The 21,912-nt window shown below is 48.8% G+C and overlaps 10 protein-coding genes across 11 annotated transcripts; 6 read left to right on the top strand and 4 right to left on the bottom strand.

Moving 5' to 3' along the window:
* Nucleotides 1-833: 833 nt before the first annotated feature.
* On the top strand, nucleotides 834-2,696 carry DFL_007802 (uncharacterized protein; the record flags this gene model as incomplete). The annotated part of the gene is made up of 4 exons (XM_067637444.1): nucleotides 834-963; nucleotides 1,030-2,036; nucleotides 2,100-2,606; nucleotides 2,670-2,696. 4 exons carry the CDS (start codon nucleotides 834-836, stop codon nucleotides 2,694-2,696), a joined length of 1,671 nt encoding a protein of 556 aa, XP_067488960.1.
* A 1,732-nt stretch (nucleotides 2,697-4,428) lies between these two features.
* On the top strand, nucleotides 4,429-5,058 carry DFL_007801 (uncharacterized protein; the record flags this gene model as incomplete). 2 transcript variants are annotated; one of them, XM_067637442.1, is made up of 2 exons in its annotated part: nucleotides 4,429-4,858; nucleotides 4,934-5,058. In XM_067637442.1, 2 exons carry the CDS (start codon nucleotides 4,429-4,431, stop codon nucleotides 5,056-5,058), a joined length of 555 nt encoding a protein of 184 aa, XP_067488958.1. The 2 variants fall into 2 exon arrangements, with proteins under 2 accessions (XP_067488958.1, XP_067488959.1); XM_067637443.1 differs by having other exon boundaries at nucleotides 4,429-4,861.
* A 1,332-nt stretch (nucleotides 5,059-6,390) lies between these two features.
* On the bottom strand, nucleotides 6,391-6,816 carry DFL_007800 (mitochondrial 54S ribosomal protein bL34m; the record flags this gene model as incomplete). The annotated part of the gene is made up of 2 exons (XM_067637441.1): nucleotides 6,391-6,682; nucleotides 6,734-6,816. 2 exons carry the CDS (start codon nucleotides 6,814-6,816, stop codon nucleotides 6,391-6,393), a joined length of 375 nt encoding a protein of 124 aa, XP_067488957.1.
* A 167-nt stretch (nucleotides 6,817-6,983) lies between these two features.
* Nucleotides 6,984-7,538, top strand: DFL_007799 (uncharacterized protein; the record flags this gene model as incomplete). Its single annotated transcript, XM_067637438.1, has 1 exon — nucleotides 6,984-7,538. The coding sequence occupies one exon, from the start codon at nucleotides 6,984-6,986 to the stop codon at nucleotides 7,536-7,538; it is 555 nt and encodes a 184-aa protein (XP_067488956.1).
* A 215-nt stretch (nucleotides 7,539-7,753) lies between these two features.
* Nucleotides 7,754-9,362, bottom strand: DFL_007798 (uncharacterized protein; the record flags this gene model as incomplete). The annotated part of the gene is made up of 5 exons (XM_067637437.1): nucleotides 7,754-8,128; nucleotides 8,193-8,783; nucleotides 8,838-8,993; nucleotides 9,069-9,251; nucleotides 9,348-9,362. 5 exons carry the CDS (start codon nucleotides 9,360-9,362, stop codon nucleotides 7,754-7,756), a joined length of 1,320 nt encoding a protein of 439 aa, XP_067488955.1.
* A 1,954-nt stretch (nucleotides 9,363-11,316) lies between these two features.
* Nucleotides 11,317-12,083, bottom strand: DFL_007797 (Nuclear transport factor 2; the record flags this gene model as incomplete). The annotated part of the gene is made up of 3 exons (XM_067637436.1): nucleotides 11,317-11,690; nucleotides 11,767-11,827; nucleotides 12,081-12,083. 3 exons carry the CDS (start codon nucleotides 12,081-12,083, stop codon nucleotides 11,317-11,319), a joined length of 438 nt encoding a protein of 145 aa, XP_067488954.1.
* A 663-nt stretch (nucleotides 12,084-12,746) lies between these two features.
* Nucleotides 12,747-13,608, bottom strand: DFL_007796 (uncharacterized protein; the record flags this gene model as incomplete). Its single annotated transcript, XM_067637435.1, has 2 exons — nucleotides 12,747-13,051; nucleotides 13,302-13,608. 2 exons carry the CDS (start codon nucleotides 13,606-13,608, stop codon nucleotides 12,747-12,749), a joined length of 612 nt encoding a protein of 203 aa, XP_067488953.1.
* Nucleotides 13,609-13,798: 190 nt separating this feature from the next.
* Nucleotides 13,799-15,765, top strand: DFL_007795 (uncharacterized protein; the record flags this gene model as incomplete). Its single annotated transcript, XM_067637434.1, has 5 exons — nucleotides 13,799-13,973; nucleotides 14,031-14,146; nucleotides 14,218-14,289; nucleotides 14,350-14,436; nucleotides 14,497-15,765. 5 exons carry the CDS (start codon nucleotides 13,799-13,801, stop codon nucleotides 15,763-15,765), a joined length of 1,719 nt encoding a protein of 572 aa, XP_067488952.1.
* A 798-nt stretch (nucleotides 15,766-16,563) lies between these two features.
* Nucleotides 16,564-18,696, top strand: DFL_007794 (uncharacterized protein; the record flags this gene model as incomplete). The annotated part of the gene is made up of 5 exons (XM_067637433.1): nucleotides 16,564-16,590; nucleotides 16,656-17,207; nucleotides 17,274-17,816; nucleotides 17,886-18,016; nucleotides 18,069-18,696. The coding sequence occupies 5 exons, from the start codon at nucleotides 16,564-16,566 to the stop codon at nucleotides 18,694-18,696; spliced, it is 1,881 nt and encodes a 626-aa protein (XP_067488951.1).
* A 1,414-nt stretch (nucleotides 18,697-20,110) lies between these two features.
* Nucleotides 20,111-21,802, top strand: DFL_007793 (uncharacterized protein; the record flags this gene model as incomplete). The annotated part of the gene is made up of 3 exons (XM_067637432.1): nucleotides 20,111-20,356; nucleotides 20,422-21,675; nucleotides 21,734-21,802. The coding sequence occupies 3 exons, from the start codon at nucleotides 20,111-20,113 to the stop codon at nucleotides 21,800-21,802; spliced, it is 1,569 nt and encodes a 522-aa protein (XP_067488950.1).
* Between the last annotated feature and the right edge of the window lie 110 nt (nucleotides 21,803-21,912).

The raw sequence follows: 21,912 nt of genomic DNA, 5'->3' as shown, positions 1-21,912 counted from the left end.
CCATTGTGATTAATTAGCTAAATTGACAATCAACAATCGGACGCATACATTCCGGCTTATAAACCTCCTTGTTCGAAGACGCCATCCCTCTTAAACACCTAGTTTAACTTTAAAATCCATCTTTTTCCGGGCTCGTGTAGTTGCTCAAGCTTGGGGATGAAGGCGTATATGGGAAATATACCCGAATTGTTTGGATAATTGTGGCGTTGCGTGGCATTTTTGTGTGCGGCGGGCCGAAAGACCGGCTTGCCCCCACCAGTTGGATTCATCCGGTGTTTCGACTTTTATATGGGAGGGGAAATAAACTCGCTCTTGGATTCTGTATCTTTTCTGCAGACGGTTCTTTCGGACTTGTTTAGACCCACATTTGGAGCCTTTCAGGAACCAAAAGGTATGCGTGGCTGTGGGAGATTGTGGCTAGCACCTGCTGAAGTGCGAGGCTAAGACCATCGGACCCGTGATATATTCCCCTTCTTTCGTCTTGTTCTCGAACCAAAAAAACAGGCTCAGCGGCTCCACTTATTTTTTTCCGGCTTCCCGGTATCATCAGTTTTTCCCTCCGGTCCCAAATTTGCAATTCGGAGCCTGAAGCTCCGAGGGACAAGTCTACCATGGGGTTGCTCCTGGATTTTTCATCCGATGGTCAGCTAATGGGATGGAAATGAATGCCTTGTATGTTAACTCGAAGAAGGATACGGAGTATAAGTATACGGAGGATGCCCGCGATGGATTCACACGCTCTCTTTGCTTCGTTGCTTGCGCCACGAGTAGTCGATTTGTTTCGATTGTATAACTTTTTTTGTCAATTGTTTGGAGATTGATAGGAAGCAAAGATGTTGGGTCTTGTGCCTTTTATCCTCGCCATTTTGGCCGGGTCTTCGTCGGCCCAGACGGTGACGTATCAAGCCGAGTCTGCGACTTTGACCGGTGTCACTGTTGGAACTGATGTTGCTGGATTTACTGGTATGTATTGGATCTGAATTTTATTGAGTAAGCGGTGTAGATGCTGATATGTTGGATTCGTAATAGGTACCGGATACGTCGAGGGATTCGATACCTCTGGCGACGAGATCAAGTTCACCGTCACCAGCACCTCGCAGGGTCTCTATGATCTCAAGATCATCTACAACGGCCCGTACGGCGATAAATATACCACCGTCGTCTTGAACGGAGCCGGTGGAGGCCAAGTTTTCCTCCCCGCGACCACCAGCTGGGTCACCGTCTCCGCTGGACAGGTTCTCCTGGACGCCGGATCGAACACCATCCAGATCCAGAACAACTGGGGATGGTACCTTATTGACGCCATCACACTCACACCATCCACCCCAAGGGGACCTCATCAGATCAGCACCACCCCGGCTAACCCCGCCGCCAACTCTGATGCCAAGGCATTGCTCAAATACCTCGGTAGCATCTACGGAAAGAATATCCTCTCCGGCCAGCAAGACCAGGATTCCCTCGACTGGGTTACCAGCAATGTCGGAAAGACACCTGCAATCCTCGGTCTCGACTTGATGGATTATACTGATTCGCGTACCTCCCGCGGTGCATCTAGCACCGATGTTGATAAGGCTATTGCTTTCGCTGCCCGTGGTGGTATTGTTACTTTCTGCTGGCATTGGGGTGCCCCCGTCGGTCTTTACGATACCCCCGAGCAAAGGTGGTGGTCCGGTTTCTACACGGAAGCTACCGACTTCAATGTCGCTACTGCTCTCGCTGATACCACCAATGCCAACTACACCCTCCTCATTCACGATATCGATACCATTGCCGTTCAGTTGAAGAAACTTGAGACGGCTGGTGTTCCGGTCCTCTTCAGGCCTTTGCACGAGGCCGAGGGTGGGTGGTTCTGGTGGGGAGCTCAGGGACCGGAGCCTTGCAAGAAGTTGTGGAATCTGGTCCATGATCGTCTTACGAATTACCATGGAATTAATAACTTGATCTGGATTTGGAATTCGGTCGCTGCGGATTGGTATCCTGGCGATGCTACTATTGATATCGTTAGCGCTGATGTTTATACTCAGGGTGATCACGGCGTAAGTTTCCCTTTCGAGTTGTTAGCAAAGGAAGACAACCGAGTTATTAACAGATTAATATAGCCAATCTCCGCCACCTACAACTCCCTCCTCGACCTCGTCGACGACAAGAAGATCATTGCCGCCTCCGAAATCGGCTCCATCATGGACCCCGTCCAACTCCAACTCTACCAAGCCGACTGGGTCTACTTTTGCGTCTGGAGCGGTGACTTCATCTCCGGCGGTCAATGGAACTCGCTCGATTTCATCAAGTCCGTTTACAACCACGACTACGTTCTCAACCTCGACGAAATCCAGGGATGGAAGAACCCAACCACTACCACCACCACTACCAGCGTCCGGCCAACTAGCACTACCACTAGCAGAAGGACAACTACTCCTGTTACTACTACTGCTAGCAGCAGGACTACTACGCCTAGAACCACCACCACCACCAGAGCGACTACTACTCCGTCGACTACGACTACCAGCGCCACTCCTACCGCTGTCGCTGGACACTGGCAACAGTGCGGAGGTATCGGTTACACCGGACCGACAGTTTGCGAGTCGCCGTATACTTGTACTGTTTTGGTAAGCTCACTTTAAAAAGCCCGGATGAAAACATTGAAATTTTGCTAACAAACTTTTGTCTAGAACCCATACTACTACCAGTGCTTGTAAATATATATTCAAAAGGTCCGGGGGTATAATGTGAGATGTGTACATAACGAGAGAGAAATCTGTATATAGCCGCTTTTCTTTTTCCTTTTCTTTATTTTCAAATCTGTACAAATTTAAGCGGGCAATGAAAAAGTAAGGAATTCATAAATGGTGGTACCGAAACGCCAGGCTTGATGCTTGCAGGGTTAACAGACAATTACGTCGTTCCTTTTGTTGCATTTTTTTGCGTTGGGTGGGCTAGCATCGATCGATCGATCGTGTAATTTTACCCCCGCAAATTCGACAGTCGCAAAACATGAACAAGAAGTCGTACGTCGTCCCCTGGACAAGGATCGTACTAGGATTCACAATTGCAAAGGGTTCAAGGAGGTTAAAAGTACTTGGCTCGTGACGACCTTCCGGCTTGAGGATGTACATTACATTGATGTATAATACGGGCATACATGTGTAATGTATGTCTGTTATATGCAGAAGCACCAAGGCTGTCCGGCAGAATGTTTCTGCGTGTTGGAAATTCAAAAAAGAGGGTCCTTGACTGGTTCATCCTACCTCGGAAAGACAGGTTGAGGAAAAAGAGAAGAGGCCAAATATTTGAATTGACATGTGCGAAGGGGTAGGAGGTAGTTCTAGACCGGTCTGGGTCACTATACTTTTTATCTCTCCAATCTTCGATCCTGATGGATTCCTGGCTGTTTAAGTCCGCGCAACCTGCAGGTTTACAGTTCGCCCGTTTTTCTCTTTCCCTCTGGTTGGGGGCAAAGTAGGCAGGCAAGCAGGAAATTCGAGCCGGGGGTTAATCAAGTTGGATGTGCTGTATGGATGGGACAGTTCAACGGTCAACGATAACGTTGGGAAGTTCCTTTGTCTTGTATGGGATTGCGAGTGAAGTGAAAGTAGATGTGTAACTATACAAGTATACATACATATGCACGCTGCTATAAAAGACCATCACACATGCCTGTCTTGATGATAAACAAGGATGGGGCAAGTTTATCCACCCCCAGCGACCCAGCTTCTTGCAGACAAAATCGAAGGAATGTATGCAAATGGGGACGCTGCATTGGCCTCGAACTTTACCCCATATTCCACTAATCTTGTGCACTTGCGCTATCCTTCTTGGTAAGCTTCGACGGTTCGCGCTAGCCTGCACACCCCCTCCTCTTCAATCCGTCTCTCTGTCATGTCGTAGACCCTCAAGGGTTTGATCTCTCTGTCCTTCCTCTAGCTCCCTTTACCCTTTTCCCTTGCTTTTCCCCAGATTGCCCATGTAGCAAAGCAGCCAGCTCTGATCAGAAGGGATACCTGTACTTTCTTGTGCAATGGTGGAAGAAAGGTTACGTTACTTGTTGTGCTTGAATCGTCCTGCCTTTGTGATATAAAATCCACCACACCTCCGCTCTTTGAATTTCCCCCTCTTCTTTCTCTCTCCCCTTTAATCTTTCGATACATGATAATTCTCTCGGTTCCTCGTTTCCCCCAGAATTTTCCCGTGTCTGGTTGTGAATTAAATTACAAAAGAACTCCCAGAAGCTGGGTCTGGAAGCTAAGCTGCCGTGCACACTTCCAACAACACCTTTCTAATTCTCACGAACAGTTTCAAACGGGAACAGCGAATTGTCTTGAAACCACATAGCTAAATTATTTAAATCCTCCTCCTCTCCTCCGAAATCATCTTCATCTCCTCATCCTCTTCCTGCTACCCGTAAAATAATATTACGTTACCGAACCCACCATGTCCTCCCAATCATCCGGCAACCCTTCCTCTTCTTCTTCCACCTCGTACCCCCAACGTCGAGGCTCCATAACCGAGTACTTCCGCCCCCCACAACCCTCATCCTACCCCGGTCCGATCACCACCGCAGCAGCCCAAGCCAACCACCGCCGTCGGATGTCCTACTCCGGTGGACTCACGGGAACCTCACCACCGGCACCGTGGTTTGGAGGATATGCCCCGGGAGCGGGAGGGCGTAGAGCAAGCATTAGCTCCGTTTCCTCGAGCGCCAGTTCCCCGATCGATGTAGACGGTGATGAGAAGCGAGATGCTGACGTGACTTCTTCGCCACCCGGTTCTTCCAGCGGGAGCTTTGCTAGGCGACTTAGTTTTGGAGCGAGGGCTTTGAGGGATGTCAAGAGGAGTATGAGTTTTGGGACCGTCGGCGAAGGTGGTTAGTCCCTCTATCTTTTGTTTTTTAATTTTTAATTTTTTTTTATAGACACTAATGGGTTTATCGTTTTAGAGCCAGAGAACGAACACAGGGCTGCTCAGGAACCGATGGGTCCTCCGCCTCCACCGACTCATAGTGCTGCTCCCAAGCACGATGAGGTTCAGGAGAGAATGTTGAAGGGAGATTTCTACTTTTGAGCTCTCGCTTTCTCTTTCGTTCGCTTCCGGTCTTTTTATGGGTTTCTTCGAACGAAGCGATGGCCTTTCTTTCCCCACGTTTTAAGCACACGGCTTTTTTTTTCATCTGGTCGTTTCGAAGGCTTCTCCTCGGTCAGGCCTTCTCTTTCTTTTTTTGGATTTGGGAAACGGGGAGTCAATAATGGAGGAGCCTGGGTTTCTTTTCTTTCATTCGGTCATCCACTCCTTTGGTCCTGGGAAGCTTCGTTTTATGCTACGAAATGGGAATGGGTCATTTTCTTATCACCGGGGTACGTTATGATTACTGTTCGCATGCGATTGTTACTTTTGTCTGCGGCTTCTGGGAATCAATGCTGTTGATGGCGTTTACCCTTCATCGTTTTTGCAGTTGCCAATTGCGAGTGTCCCTTTTTTTTTTTTTTTTTTTCACGTTTTCGATCGATCGATGGAGCGGAGTTAATTGTTGGATGGCAAGGTGGGAGGTGTATAATTGAGAAAGGAAGGGGGAAAACAGAACTCTTTTTTGATAAACAGCACTTCGTTTCTGACCAACCGTCTTGTCTTCTTTTTATTGCCAGCCGGTGTGTGCGCGTGTGCTCTATCTTCTGTAGCTGTGGCTTTTTCGATTGATCAGTTGGCCGATCTGCGGGCGTGTAATGCGCATGTATGTCTGTACGATACATTAGCTTATAATATGATATCACCGGGCGTCATTTTAACATTCCCACGTCTTCCTCAGCTTTAGGATACAAGCGAACCATTAACCGGAGGCGTTCGTTTTTTTTTCTCATCCTCTTATCTACTCGAGTGCGTGTGCATGTTTGGAAATGCAAGCTGGGGCTGCGGGCAAGATTTTTTTACGTTATATCATTACGTAGAGACGTCACATTCGAGAATAAAAGACCGGCGTATGATTGGTGCTTTAGGGAAACGGTGTCTTTTGGGGTGTTTTGGGGCTATCTTGTAGACTAAACTGCTGCGTAGGATTTATATCGAAGGTTGTCAACCCTCTTATCGTGATATGGTATCTGTGCATAATACTATCCATGTCCGTCACATACCAGGAAAGCGGGAATCGAAAGGGTGGGCCTGATTCGATACGGTCGGTTAAATATGCTCGGTTTGATATCAATGCAAGCCGGGGCTGCTGAATTCTGCTTTGGAGGGCCTATACACACTGGGATTTCTCCCAAATCAAAGATATCGTCGAGGATCAGCCTCGAAGGTATCGATGTGATATAGTAGTACATGTACACTTCCCCGGCATCAATATACACATCAACGTCAACAGTCTAGGCCGGTCATTCCCGCTCCCGTAGATACCGACATCGTCTAATGGGTCAACATCTTCCTCCCCTTCGCCTTCCTCCTCTTCAAAATATTCTTCCCCGTTTTACTCCTCAACCGTGCCAAAAACCCAAACCTTCGTTTTCTGACGATGTGAGATGGGTTGTAGGTTTTCCGCCTGTGACCTCGGGTTTGTACGAGGCCCTGTAGTGATGTTGATGCGGACGGTAGCAGAGGGGATATTGTTTGCGGGAGGAGGGGTGTGGGAGTTGAGGGGGTCGGACGGGTCTGAAGGGTTGCGAGTGCGGTGGGGGTGCGGAGGAGGGATGTGAAGGTCCTGTTGAGCTTTAGCATATTGGGTTTTTACGGGGGGAGAGGGGAGTAATACCTCCGTGATGTAGACGATAGTAATGATGATGATGATCGAAGACAGGATACCGCTGGGCGGCGAAGGAGCGTGAGGACCGTCATTGCTGCCGACCGAACCGAGCTTGGGGGTGAGGTCGAGGAGGTTGAAAGTCGAGGATGTTCGAATCGAACCCCGGCTTGAATTTGCGATGCGGCTTAAAATTTTAAATTTAAATTTTCCTGCGTCGCGACAACTTTCATCCTTCACTTCACCACAACATAAAAAAAAGATGTCCCGCTACCTCCCCGCCACCCCCCGCATCCCCACCCACCTCCTCTCCACCTCCCCGATCCCCCTGGGCACCGCCCACTCCCACCTCCAATCCTATCTCCTCTCCACCGCCTCCTCCCAACCCTGGTCCCACTCCCACGACGCCGGTACCACCGCCTCCCTCAAAAAGCTCGAACTCTCCCTCCGCGGAATCCACGGCCCTTCCGCCAATTCCCACTTCGTCGTCACCTCACCCCCCTCGGAAATTGATAATCTGGAAGATACGTTTTCAAAACCGGATACGGACGAAGGAGGGGAATCCGAACGGCAGAGGGTTTACGAAACTGTCGAAGATCTGGAAGTCGCGGAGGAGATCAGGGACGAAGATGAGGGGATCGCGATGAGGGAGTTGCAGAGCGTGGAGAGGAGGGAGGAGGGTGAGGAGGATGTGGAGATGTTGGAGGAGAGCGAGAAGAAGGTGGTGGATAAAGAGGAGAGGAAACGACTCAAGAAGATTAGGATGAAGGAGGAGAAGAAGAGGAAGGAGGCCGAGAGGGCTGCTGAGAGGGAGTAGCTTGCTAGGAGGGGGATGATGGAGGATGCGAAGTATTATCGTTTGTTACGAAGAAGGTACGGTTGAATTCGAAGAGATTACTTTTCATTCAGATCTTGGTCACTAATACACCGCTTGCTACCGCTAGCCACTCCCTTATCCACCGCATTTAAATCCTCCGGATCCGACCCGCAAGGAAGTCTATCCGAACACCCCTTCTAACCTCTTTAACCCCTCTACTGCTTCTTCTCCTGCCCCTTCCACCCCAACGCCCCCAACCTCTCCGTCAAAATCGGATGCGTGTAATGATAACTCGAATACATCCAATCCGCATCCATGGTCGACAAGTTCTGCACCTGGAGCTTGATCAGACTGCTCGCCAACATGTCTCCGAACCCCAGATTCAGCGCGAACGCATCGGCCTGATACTCGAACATCCTGGTCACCATGTTCAAAAAGAATTTGACAAGCGTATCCATCGGTGCTAGGACGTCCGAGAAGAGGATGAAGCCGATGATTATGGGGTGGGAAGCGTGGAAACCGAAGGAACGGTAGAGGGAGCGGTTGTTGATGAAGACGGAGAAGAGGGTGAAGATGTAGAACATGTGGAACTTTTTGTTATGAGCTGTATCAGTATATTTCCCCGTACGAATGGATTTGAGGAGAAAAACGTACCTGAGCAATATAAAACAACTTGGTGGTATGCCCCAAGCTCCAATGTCCGAGCTCATGAGCAAGAACGGCAACCACCTCCTCCGTCTCGCTCTTCTCGATCAAAGTATCATAGATAACAATATGCTTAGCCCACGGCAATCCATAGAAATACGCATTGGAATGCGCACTCCTCTTCGACCCATCGATAACGTAAAGCTTCTTCAACGGGAAATTCAATTTTGCAGCCAAAGCTTCAACTTCCGTCTTCAACTTGCCGGGCTCCAACGGTGTAAGTTTATTGAACAACGGAAGAATCCAGATCGGGTAGATTGTGATGGCGATGACTTGGACGCCGACGGCGAAGGCCCAGAGGTAGAAGAAAAAGTTGGTACCGAACGATTGAACGATTTTGAGAAAGCCGGCGAGGATGGGCGCGCCGAAGACGACGGAGAGGGCTTGGCCCTTTAGCATATCGGTTATCCAGAGGCTGACGGTTTGCTTGTTGAAGCCGAATTTTTCTTCGAGGACGAAGTGGGCGTAGTAGTCGATCGGAGCGTTCAGAGCGGTGACGATAAGATTGAAGACGAAGAAGAAGACGATGGAGTGTGTAATCTGATCCCTCTCCGTTAGTATTTTCGATGCCACGGACATTTTTATGAGTAATACCTCGCCATTGAACCTAGCCGGAAGATAAGTGAGCATCAAAGACCCCGTGAAGCCCCATAGCTTCGGAAGCACATCGTAGACAATAAACCCGACGTTTTGCAATTGACCGTATAGACCCTTGACATATCCGAAATCCGCTTTGGCACGACCGTACGCCTATTCGATATCACCCTGTCAGGCTTCCCTCCGATCCCATCGGAAAATAGATTTCGATAAAATGTGATATCGTACCTGAGATTTATCGAAAACCTCCTTCTCAACCGCTCCATCCAACTGCTTTGGAATCTTATCCTTCCGAAGGATTTTATACTGCCGAGCCGAAAGGTAGGTTTCGAATAAATACTGAGCGACGGAGAAGCCGAGGATTAATTTCTTCCAGGGGAAGAGAGGACGGTCGAAGAAGGTTGCCAGGTTCTAAAATATATAAATTTGTTTTTGGTTAGATACATCATGCAAGATGATAGAGAGTGGTGGGGGTATGGTCACGAGACAGATAAGTAGGTAACATACGGCTAAGATATCCATCCTGACTCGAAAGCGGTACGGCTAACTCGCTGCCCGGGAGTAAGAAAGAAGAACCAGCTAGGCAAGCAAAACAATTAATACTCCCTCTGTAGATCGGAAGGGGAGGTGGTGATGTCTGGTGATGGTGGGGGATCGTTGTTAGGAAGAGTCGGGAAGCTTAAGCGTGTTTCTTTTACGGGCTTTTGCTTACGACCAAAGGAAACCGTGTTTTGTTAGTTAACAAGCTCGAATCGAGTCCGTCAGCCAAGCTTCCAACACAACGTCATGCTGCATGTTATTCCCATCATCCCGTATCCACCTCCGTCCGGAGTAAAAGTCGGCTTAGGGGAGAGTTGATTGAGATATACGTGCTTGGGTAGAGCGGGATTGGCAGTTCGGATCCCGTGATGGGAACTCGGAGATACCTTTCATCGTGTCGATATCGACACCGAGATGTCAAAATCCAACAAGTACCTAGGTAGCCTACGCGCCCTCGACCGAAGTAATGACAAAGACCGACTTGAGTACTATATATTGTGCCCGGAAAGCTATCGAACTAAGCCGCTGTCGGGAACTCTACAAATGTGACATGATCGAGACATAGTCTTTCCGGTTATTTGATAGAATTTCCCCATAACATCATCATCCACATTATTCCCATCCCAATACTCCGGTTTCTCCCAGGTAGGAGTCTCCACATTCTCTCCTTCGGAACCGTCCTCGTCCGCTCGATCGCATCCTTCTCCTTGTTGTAAACGAATATAAACCCAGTCACCGCAATCGTATAGCACGCTGCTGACCCTTTGTAAATTCTCCAGGGAACGACGTTAAAGGGTTTACGAGGCTCGTTGACTTCCTTGGAGGGACAGACGAGTTGGTCCTTTCGGATCCAGTAGATTACGTTACCGTGGACTGACCAGCTTTTAGCTTCCCGAGTTAGAGAAAGAAGAGGCCTCTGTGGCATTGTTTAACTCGCGGAAATCGATTAAAGTATTCGGGTTTCGTACTATGTAGGGGCGAGCGGGGGTGGGTGGAGCCTCTCGGCTTTTGAAGTCAAATCGAGACCTAGATCCATGGTACATGGTAAATTACTTTTTATATACGACTTTCCGAAGAAATCATGTACGATGTCAGCACCACCACATGCATATCTTTTTAGAGCTGCATCGGCACATGTACGTTCGAATCTACTGCCGAGCATGAATTTCCGAATTCTTTGAGAGAAAAACGACAATCGCATGGTATGGTAAAGTTCACCAAAATCTGCCATCGACCGGTTGATACGATATCCCGAAGAAGGGAAATCGACCTTCTACCCAGTCCGTGCAAACGGCACGGCGTACGAATGGTGGATTGGCTACAGATTGGGGACTGTCGACCGCGCATGGAGCAGCCAGCTGGCTGTTTAGTTGCAAGTTCGAGATCAACGTTGTATGATAATAACCTGTCAGGTATTCCAAAGTAAGATCTACCGGTAGGTTGCTTCCGTAACATAGGTTGAATTTTGGAGGTTGCCAGAACGGACAAGGTTTGTTTGTGGATATTTACTAGTTTTATCGCCCTTCTAACGAAAGTTTAGAGATCGTGGGGCTTGCTAACTAGTAGGATGGTTGGCAGTTGGTGTTGATGATATCGAATGGCCCTAGAGGATGAAAGAGCTAGTGTGAAGAGAAGAGAATTGGGTGTGGAAAGGTTCCCCACTGGTGCATCGGTGGGTCTTCATTATCGTCTGTCTCTACGAAGAACACGGCCCCCGGTTGGCCATCTCGTTCGATAGAGTTCTAGTTATAATACATGTAGCCTTTTGGCTTTAAAATCAACCCGCTCCTTGATGCATAAGCTGGAAGATAGAGAAGAAAAAACGCCAGTAACACCCATCCCATCTATGCTGAATAAAGAAAGAAAGGAGAGAGAGAGAGAGAGAGAGAGAGAGAGAGAGAGAGAGAGAGAGAGAGAGAAATAGCCAGATCTCCGTCTAAAAGACAAATCTAGTACTCTGAGTACTGATCAAAAACTTTGGTGGCGTAGAAGTATCCGGCTCGAGTGTAATCGTCTCCGAAAACCCTCGGGATGGAGCGTCCTTCTCGTTGCCGAACTTCACGTACCCGTTCGTAACCAACAAGATCGAACACTGGCCCCTCCCGTTGGGGGTCAGAGGTTGAGCATCGAAGCACTGGACTTCGTATGTGGCGGGTGGCATTTCCGTGTGGAGCTTCTCAACATCCGCGATGCCCCCGGTGAGGTTGGTGCCGTTCCATGAGACTTGGGCGGTGGGGGTGTAGTAGTCCTTGAGCTTCGTGCGGGCGGCTTGGAGGTCGGTGTAGTAGTTTGTGACGAAGGTTTTGGCAGCTGGAAATCAGGTATCAAAATTGGTTTGTCAGATGTCTGATATTTTAGGAGATTGTTTTGGAGAGGAGATATTTACCGCTGTAGGCAAGCTGGACGAGAATGTCGCCCTCGATGGAACTTGGGGATTGAGCCTGCGCCTGATCATCAGGAGATGGAGAACGAGGTGTTAGACAAGCAGCGTGAGAAGGAGAACGACGGTTTGGACCAGCAGGAGAAGGGGGACGACGGATTAAACAAGCAGCCGGATAAGCAGCATAGGTGTGAGAGTAGCGAAGGATGGGCTTCTTGGGCTGGGATCCAGATCGGCCCGACATGATGAGGATTCGATGTTGGGATTGAGGTTGTAGATATCGATATGGTGATGAAGCAGGTGGAAATGGGTGTACTTACCATTGTGATGAGAGAAAGAGCTGCCGCTTAAATAGGACAACTTGCAAGGCGTGGATTCGGCGCTGTGTGTGACGTTAAGCTGAGGTGGATTTGGCAGACGACGATGTTGGTAATAGCTCTAAGGCACGCACCTTCACAGCGAGTCGCGAAATCCTTTTGGAGTCGCAGCTTCGCTTGTTGTTGGTTCCGGTTGTTTGTCCCTTCATTTATTTCCTTTTTGGGATATAAAAATACGACACGCAACGCAGCCGCACAAATCACTATCCATATCTTTGGTACGCATGTACAGTCGAAAAGTCTAGCGATGAGAAAAGCACCGATATTATTGCAGTTGGTGGTCTTTCTCTCTTTGAAGGAACAACATTTCTTTTATATATGTACAAAATTTTTGCAAAAAAGTGCAAAAAAAAAAACAAGAGGGATGGTAGCGAGGGATCGATCTCGGGTTCCTTTCAGAGACCCCCTCAGCGATAGAATCAGTAATTAGCTGATTGTGGTGATGGGTTTAACCAACAGTTCGACTACCACACCCCCCCATAAAGCCAATATATAAAGCTCGGTAATCGCGCTGTGCGCATCGACCCATATTATCATTCCTATAGCAAAGGTACCGATGTAACTACTCTCATTAATGATTACATTACAAACATCATGACATATATCATATCAAGCCTCTCCAGCACTTCCTCTTCCTCCCCTATGAATCAACTTGGCAGACTGAGCATGCTGCTCCACTCCCACCAGAGTCTCATCCGCCCCCAAACTCTTCATCTCCTTAGCCGCAGCCTCCCTGTCCGTATCAACTCGTTTACTCAGCTCAAGTATAGGATCCAAACCCTCAGCTGCAACCTGCGCCAAAGCCTGCCATGGATCGCCGATACGGGTTGAAGTGGTTTCCCGCAAGAAACGGACAAGAATTAGGGCGGATAGGATAATCTGGAAACCCAGGACGGCAGCGACGATAGTGTATTCTACCCGAAAGCGGTCAGAGACACGGAGAAATTCCCGTATATTTCATAATTACCTTGCTGTCGGGTTTGAACGGCCAACGCCTTTTTTTTTAGATAAAGCGGTTCAACGATGAAGGGTAATTGCTCTGGCCGTTTTGGTCAAGTCCTGCGGTTCCAATATCAGAGTTGGGGTTGGCAGATTGTGGTCGAGCCGCCGATACTGCAGAAAAATGGCATTATTTCTAGCTGTGAGCCTTGGATTGTATCAGACGAGACTGTGGCTCGAATGTTGCCGCCGATGGCCAGATCCTTATCACCATCCTGTGCACCTCGGATTCCGATATCCCTGGCTTCTGACAGACAACTCTTGCATCCCAAACCACCATTTTCCCCTTATATTTCCTCAATCTGCTACGGTCATCCGCACCGGTAAAGGGAATAAAAGCACGGATGGTAGTCCCCGTATCCATGGAATATTCTGCAAACGCAGGGAACGTCGTAGGTCCGGTCTTCCAATAGGAATCCCCTTGCGCGATAGTATAACCAAAGTCCTGAGTTTCAAATGTTGCATGTTGCATGTTGTGAATTGCGACGAATAATCGGCAACTATACCCGAACCATCACGCGTCAATTCCTTCCCTTTCCATTCCAAACATCCTAAAATTGCAACATTCAACTTCCTTCGCGACATTCCCTTGAGCTCTCCAACCCGATTGAACCACGGGTGCCAGCGTATATCGCGCTTAAAGAAATGCGCCACCGTTCATAATGCTTCTCCCAAACAGCTCCCGTACAGCTGTCCTCCACTCGACAACATGGCGTCGAATAATCCCACGACCTACGATCCGAATTCTGACGACATCAAGAAGATATCAATCTTCTGATGCTTCTTCGGACAAGAAGCCGTATTATATTACTACGCCGATATATTATGTCAATGCCGGTATGATATCCATATTCTATTTGAGAGAATGCGAACGCTGAGAGATTTATGTATCAGCCCCACATATCGGTCACCTCTACACCACCGTTCTTGCAGATGTTGCTAAGAGATGGCAGGAATTGAAGGGTAACGAGGCGAGGTTGTGTACCGGAACTGACGAGTATGGGTTGAAAGTGCGTGAGTGTTTACTTTGGTTGGCATGTTATCTATTCAAGAGGAAACTAAGATTGTGGAAACTGCATAGATCCAGCAGGCAGCCAGCATTGCCGGTGTGAATCCCAAGTTGTTTTGTGATAGCGGGGCAGAGACTTTTAAGGTTCGTTTGGTATAAATATATCCTTCGGGTTGAAGGTAATGGGCACTGATGATGGTATAGAAACTGGCGGATACCGCAAATATTAGCTATGACCGGTTTATAAGAACTACGGATGAAGATCACCAGACCGCCGTCGAGCATGTTTGGGTAATAAACCCCTCCTGTCCCCTCCCCCCACCATCACTATTCTAACATTCTATTTAACAGCGCGTCCTCCGCGAAGCCGGCTACATTTCCTTAAAAAAACACTCAGGCTGGTACTCCGTCTCCGACGAAGCCTTCTACCCCGAAACCGGCATCCAAAAGACCATTCACCCCCCAACGGGGCAAGAAATCCTCGTCTCCAAAGAAACCGGCAAAACCGTCGAATGGATGTCCGAAGAAAACTACCACTTCAACCTCTCAACCATGGGTCCCAAACTCCTTGACTTCTACAGCAAAAACCCCAAATGGCTGATCCCTTCGCAACGGTACGACCTTTTGAAAGCAGAGGTATCGAGAGGACTCGAAGACCTTTCTATTTCCCGTCCGAGGGAGAGGTTGGAATGGGGTATTCCGGTTCCCGGAGACCCTTCGCAGACGATTTATGTCTGGTTGGACGCTTTGATAAATTACTTGACGTTCACGGGGTACCCGTTCACCCCACCCGGGCAAACGGTCTGGCCCGCGAATCTGCAAATTATCGGGAAGGATATAATCCGTTTTCATTGTATTTACTGGCCGGCGTTTTTACTAGCCATCGGTGCCGAACTTCCAAAGCAAATACTAAGTCATGCGCATTGGACGATGTCGAAGAAGAAGATGTCAAAGAGCGACGGAAATGTTGTCGATCCCTTCCATGCTATCAAACGGTGGGGGGTTGATACCATGAGGTTTTATTTATGCATCGATGGGGGGATTGCTAATGATGGAGATTATTCGAACCAAGAGATCGAGGATAAATATAACAAATATTTGGGAAGTCAGATCGGAAGTCTGTTGACCCGGGTTTGTTCGGCAAAGTACAGCGTCTCCGATGCTGTCAAGTGCGAACAGGAAGGTAGGAAGGTTGAATTGGACGAGAAAATGTCAAAACGCTACAACAAACTACGGTACGAAACCCTCGAGGGATTAAGATCCCGAGTCAACGAAAAGATGGAAAATATGGATTTTTCGAACGCCTTGAGAGAGATCCTAGAAGTCGTCTCGGAGACGCATAAGTATATCCACGCAACCCAGCTATGGGCCGACGAAAAGGAGAACATCAGGAGTTACATGTTGTACCCCGCCGCAGAGGCACTCAGGATTTCGGGCATATTGTTACAACCGTTCATGCCGGGGAAGATGGAAAAGCTACTGGGACTTTTGAATGTGGATGCGAAGGATAGAACGTGGGAGAAGGCAGTCTTGGGGGCGGATTTTGAGTATGGCATCGGGGCTTCTGGGACCAAGGAACGGATTTTTCCGAGGTTTCCGATTAAGGAGGAGGACATGTAAAAGAAGTTTACCTTGCGAGAGAAATGCATGGGAAAAGGAGGAGGAGATGTCATGTACACAAGCCTTGCAAATATCACATACCTTGGCCTTCCAACATAGCCACCCTGGCAAAGTAGAAACCGACCAACCGCAAGGAATATACGCATCCGGACGCGCTCCAGCTGGAACGCGCAGTCACGAGTTCATGCGTCTCAAAAATGCACGAGCTCGCACATACTGTCAGCGGAAAAAAAAAAGTGGAGCAGCCGTCGGAGTCATAGACATTATGCATGCCGTTAAGGCTCGGCATCCGAATGGTTTCTTGCATTCCGTTCGGCCTTTGCCTTTGCATCTTTGGCGGCCGGGACGGGTTTAGTGCTGGACTAAACCACTGCTAGGCTAGTTTGCTGCATGGTGTAGAGCAGCAGAAGAAGCGGCGGATTCCAGGCTGCCTCTGTACTCTATCACAAGCTTCTGTCAAAGGATTCGATTACCACCGTGTAATCCTCATCTCTCTGTCGAGCATAGCGTGGTGTTTCAGACTAAAAAGTCGAATTGACCCGAGCATCCGTCAGACTTTCAGTCTGTTCTGTCAGGCGAACCCGCCCAAAGCCAAGCAAGCGAGCAGAACTGCGGTCGAGCAGCCTTAAGAAACCTCCAAGGGCCCCAAAACCACAATCGAATCTGACTCGAACTCGAAACCTCCCATCTTTCTCCTCCCAACCACTTACTTTACCACATCCAGACCCTCCAATTTAAACACCGAAGAAGAAGCAAAGGAAAGACTTCAAGACGCGTCTTTTTTGTTACGCGACCGCCATGTCGGCTTCTCAGAAGAGGAATCTTGTAAGTTTTTGCTTAAACTTCTCGCGACGAGGCTCTATAAACGGATTATTAATTGAGATACACAGGATTCCCCCCCCTCCCAAGAAACAACCGCAGACCCAAGCCACTCCTCCAAAAAGCCCCGCCGTTCTGGCCGTCTACAAGCAAAAGCCTCATCGATATCCGTAATCCGAGAACCCACACCTCCGACACCGCTAGTCGACGCCTTGAAAACGCCCAAACAGGAGCATTTCATCAAAGCCACCGGCACCGCCGCAACAACATCTCCATCACCGGCTCCTTCTCCATCACAAGCAAACTGGGAAGCAACGCAGCTGGCAACACAGGTTGCTTCACAATTCGTGGTGCCTCCGGCTGAGAATAGCGATGTTTGGGGTTATCTGTTGCCGTTGGATATGGATAAGTCTTTGGGACTTGCGGATGTTTTGACGTTGAAGAAACGGAGTGCTTGCGATGACGAGCCTGCTACGTCTGGGTTTAAGAAGCCGAGGGGACGGGGTGGTGCCGGTAAGAGTGGGAAGGGGGCGCCGAGCGGGTATCTTATCGGGAGACATTTGGAATGTGATTTACGGTTGACTCAGCCGACGGTGTCGAATCGGCATTGTGTCATTTTCAGGGTACGTTCGAATCCATATGTTAAATTGCAGAGAAGAATCGATTACTGATAACTTTGGGGGAAACAGGAAGTCTCCGGCAAAACCTCCAAGGCCATAATCGAAGACCTATCCTCCAACGGCACCTTCATCGGCGGCTCCAATGTCGGCCGCAACAACCGCCGCGAACTCCGTAACGGCGACGAAATAAAACTCGTCGATGGGGTCCGTTTCATGTTCCGTTACCCACAACAACAAGCCACCGGTTCGTTCTCCGATAACTTTGAAATACCCGCCAACGGTACCTTGGGATCCGGACACTTCGCAACGGTGTTCGTAGCGATCGAAAAGAGTACCGGTACGAAGTATGCGGTTAAAGTGTTCAAGAAACGTAGAAAGGATGACGGGCGGGGTCAGATGGGGCTGCAACAGGAGATTGCGGTGTTGATGAGTGTGCATCATCCTAATGTCTTGTGTTTGAAGGAAACGTTTGATGAGGATGATGGGATTTATTTGATTTTAGAGTTGGCTTCGGAAGGGGAGTTGTTTAATTTGATTATCGAGAAGGGGAAGTTGAGTGAAGATGAGACGAGGAAGGTGTTTATACAGTTATTGAATGGGTTGAAGTATTTGGTAATTACCACACTGCTCTTTTTTTTGTTTTCGAAGCGCGGGAAAGGAAACGGCTAATTGGTTATACAGCACGAGAGGAATATCGTCCACCGTGACATCAAGCCGGAGAATATTCTCCTGACGGACAAGAATTTAACGTGCAAACTAGCAGACTTTGGTCTCGCAAAGATCATTGGCGAAGATTCGTTTACTACTTCGCTGTAAGTACCACCGACTGTAATTCAAAAGATACTGCATACTGACGGCTTACAGATGCGGCACACCGTCCTATGTCGCCCCTGAGATACTTATGCCTTCTAGGAACAGAAAGTACACGAAAGCGGTTGACATCTGGTCCCTCGGCGTGGTACTCTACATCTGCCTCTGCGGGTTCCCACCATTCAGCGATGAACTAGCCCCGCCGAACCTTCGAGACCAGATCAAAGAAGGACGGTTCGATTACCCGAGCCCTTACTGGGATTCCATCGGCGACGCGGCGCTGGATCTAATCGATAGAATGTTAACGGTTGACGCGGACGAACGGATTACGGTCGAAGAAGCGCTGGAACATCCATGGGTTCTTAATAAACCGTTTAACCCGGGAATGAGCACCGATTCCGACGCTAGCCTTGCGGGCCACATGCAGAGTTTGCAGGTCAGGAGGCGAGGGTTGGATAGAGAGAGGACGCTTATCGCGGATATGATGAGGGGGGAGGGTGGTGTCGGGACGGGGACGGCTAAGGCGGCAGGGAAGCCGGAAACATTGAACGGTACCAAACCCGGGAAGCGAGAGGCTGTTGGAGAGAGTGACGCTTTTGTAAACCTTGGGAAGGACGGTGCAGCTGAACCTTTGTTTTCAGATCAGGAGGTTGGGGAACCGGCGGCGAATGGGAAAGACTAAGAAGACGATACGAATTGGATGAATATTTGACGGTAGGCAATTGGCTTGCGGTGCGATGCATTTGGACATATTTTTTTTCTTCTTTTCTTTCCGAATTTGATTTGAAATTATTCTAATGGATTGGAGAGGATTCTGACGGTTGTCTTTACTTTTCGCCTTGTTTTATCGGTTTTTTTTTTTTTTTTTTTTTTACCTTGTTGGATTGACCGTAACAGATTTAAAAGCGATTTCTCTCACAGTTTTTTAATTTATTCATTCTCTACGCTTGATATCGATATCGGGACGGACGGTCCATTCGGCGGCTCGGGGAGGAGGAGCATGATGAGGAAGAGGAACGAGAGGATACACAGGTATGAACAATCTAACCATCGTGGCTTCGAATCGGTTACGTTTCTTTTTGATACAATGTTTTGCGGGTGCGAGTGCGAGATGCTCGGTTTCTATTCTCTCTCTTCGTATAGGCTAGACCTATGCTACTACTCTTTACTTGTTTCCCTATCCTTCCATTTTCCGTACCGTATCATATATTATCATGTCATGTCATATCGAATGCGGCCATATATCCTGTGCATTCACGAAGCAATGATTGGTTGGATTCATCGTTTGAGCTGCATAAGCTACCCCCATGTACGGACTTATATACGTCCGCAGCTAGCTACTTTCTTTCTCCCCTTTTCACGAACTCCCGTCGTTTAAATGTCTCGCTTGCGCGTCTGTCGGAACCCGAAATGCTTCTTCAAAGATTACAGACTGAAATATCCTGGTGAAACGGGCACCAAATGACCTGATCTTGTGGTCGAGAAAGAGCCTTTGCAACTTACCATGACGTGACACTTTTCTTTCCCACCTGCGATTATGCCAACGGACCGAGAATGGTCGAGAATTATTGGCAGTCGGGCGAGAGAGGTTTAATGGGTTCGGTGTTCTGCGGGTTTCGGTTCCCGGCGCTGCGAAGGGTTGTTGCTGGAAGCGGTTTAGTTTTGGTGTGAACCCCTGCAAGGGACAGCAGCTTTTCTTGTCTGCATCTGTCGCATGAGGAGGAGAAATTAAAATAAAAAATAAAAAATAAAAAATTTAGGGAAAGAGGATTTCCGGAAGCTGACAGGTGATAATATAAATGTCGATGGGGCTGGCCAATTGGTAGCTTCAGATTAGTAGTTCTTCTTCTTGCAGACAGGTGTTTGGTTCCGTTCTGGTTGATTGCTGTGCTGGTGGTTGCTTGTGCTGGCTTCTCCTTTCTTTGGTCGATTCCCTCCTCTGCATATTTCTTCTCCTTCACCCCTTCATCTTCATCTCCATCTCCATCTTCACCCTTCTCTTCTTCACCTCCTCTCGTTCACTACTTCTACCATCTTCTCCAACATCAATTGACAGCCATATCGTTGCTGTTGTCCTCTGAAAGGATTCCTCCATCATGGGGTTGCTCTCTGGTTTCCTCGACCAGGCTTCGGTCTACCTCGAGGGCCAGAACCTCTGGGTCGTCGGTCCTGCTGCCTTCGGTGCCTTCATCGTGCTATCCGTCGTCATCAACGTCCTGAACCAATTGTTGTTCAAAGATCCCAACCAACCGCCTGTTGTCTTCCATTGGTTCCCGTTCCTCGGATCGACTGTTGTTTACGGCATGGAACCTTACAAGTTCTTTAATAAATGTCAGGAACAGGTTTGTTGCCACGATGTACAGCTCAGGTGTGCTATTTCACGATTTACTGACTAGATGTACGATAGTACGGTGATGTCTTCACATTCGTCCTGCTCGGCCGCAAGATGACCGTCACCCTCGGCCCCAAGGGCAACGAATTCGTCTTCAACGGCAAGCACGCCGACCTCTGCGCCGAAGAAGCCTACACCCACCTCACCACCCCGGTCTTCGGCTCCGGTGTCGTCTACGACTGCCCGAACCACATGCTCATGGAGCAGAAGAAGTTCATGAAATTCGGTCTTACCACCGAAACGTTCAAGGCCTACGTCCCACTCATCAAAGATGAGGTCGTCAATTATTTCCAAACCAGCCCGTTCTTCAACGGTCAATCCGGAAAGGTTCCATTGTCGACTGCCATCCCACAGCTTACGTTGTTCACCGCCTCCCGTTCCCTCCAGGGACGTGAAGTCCGTGAGGCTTTGACGACTACCCACGCCGATCTCTTCCACGATTTGGATATGGGATTCACCCCCGTAAACTTCATGTTCCCGTGGCTTCCTCTCCCCCATAATGCAAAGCGCGATAAAGCCCAAAAGGCAATGGCCAAGCTCTACCTCGATATCATCGCCCGTCGCAAATCCGGTGAAGAATCCAAGAAGGAAATCGACATGATCTGGAACCTTATGAACCGTAGCTACAAGTCCGGAGAGTCTCTATCGGATCTACACGTCGCACACTGCATGATCGCGCTTCTCATGGCCGGTCAGCATACTTCCATGGCTACCACAACCTGGACTTTACTCCACCTTGCTGCTAAGCCCGAGATCCAAAAGGCCCTGTATGACGAACAGATCAAAGTCTTCGGAAAGGACCTCGCACCGTTGACCTACGAAAAGCTATCGGAGCTACAAATGGTCAGCAACGTTGTCAAGGAAATCCTCCGAATCCACCCACCATTGCACTCCATCATGCGAAAAGTCAAGTCTCCACTCCACGTTCCAGATACGAACTTCGTCATCCCGACAACTCACTTCGTTATGGCCGCTCCCGGTGTCTCCGCCATGGATGAGAAGTACTTCAAGAACGCAAAGGAGTTCGATCCGTTCAGATGGGTTGGTCACGAGGCTGATGAGGATAATGCTGAGAAATTTGATTTCGGATTCGGGCTTGTCAGCAAGGGTACCGCGTCGCCTTATCTGCCGTTCGGAGCCGGAAGGCATAGGTGCATCGGAGAGCAGTTTGCGAATGTACAGTTGGGAACTATCATCTCTACCCTTGTTCGGGAGTTTGAGTTTTCGTTGCCACCGGGACAGAAGGATGTTCCGTTGGTTGATTATAACGTAAGTTTTTCCCTTCCTGCTCGAGAATAGTGGGGTGCTAACGGATATTTTTTGATAGTCCATGGTCGCATTAGCCACCGCTCCGGCAATGGTTCACTGGAAGAGGCGTGGAGGGTCGAACCACTAAACCACCCTCTCCCGTGCTACGTTACACAAAAAGGCGTTCGTTTGGTCACGACATGCATACATACATACACCCCCTCCTACCGAAGGAAGAAGTAGTCGGGCACATGAAGA

This window comes from Arthrobotrys flagrans (genome assembly GCF_004000055.1).
Source record: "Arthrobotrys flagrans strain CBS H-5679 chromosome Unknown unitig_8, whole genome shotgun sequence".
NCBI lineage: Eukaryota > Fungi > Ascomycota > Orbiliomycetes > Orbiliales > Orbiliaceae > Arthrobotrys > Arthrobotrys flagrans.
The sequence above is the reverse complement of the archived record's forward strand: the minus strand, read 5'-3'. Positions and strand labels throughout refer to the sequence as shown.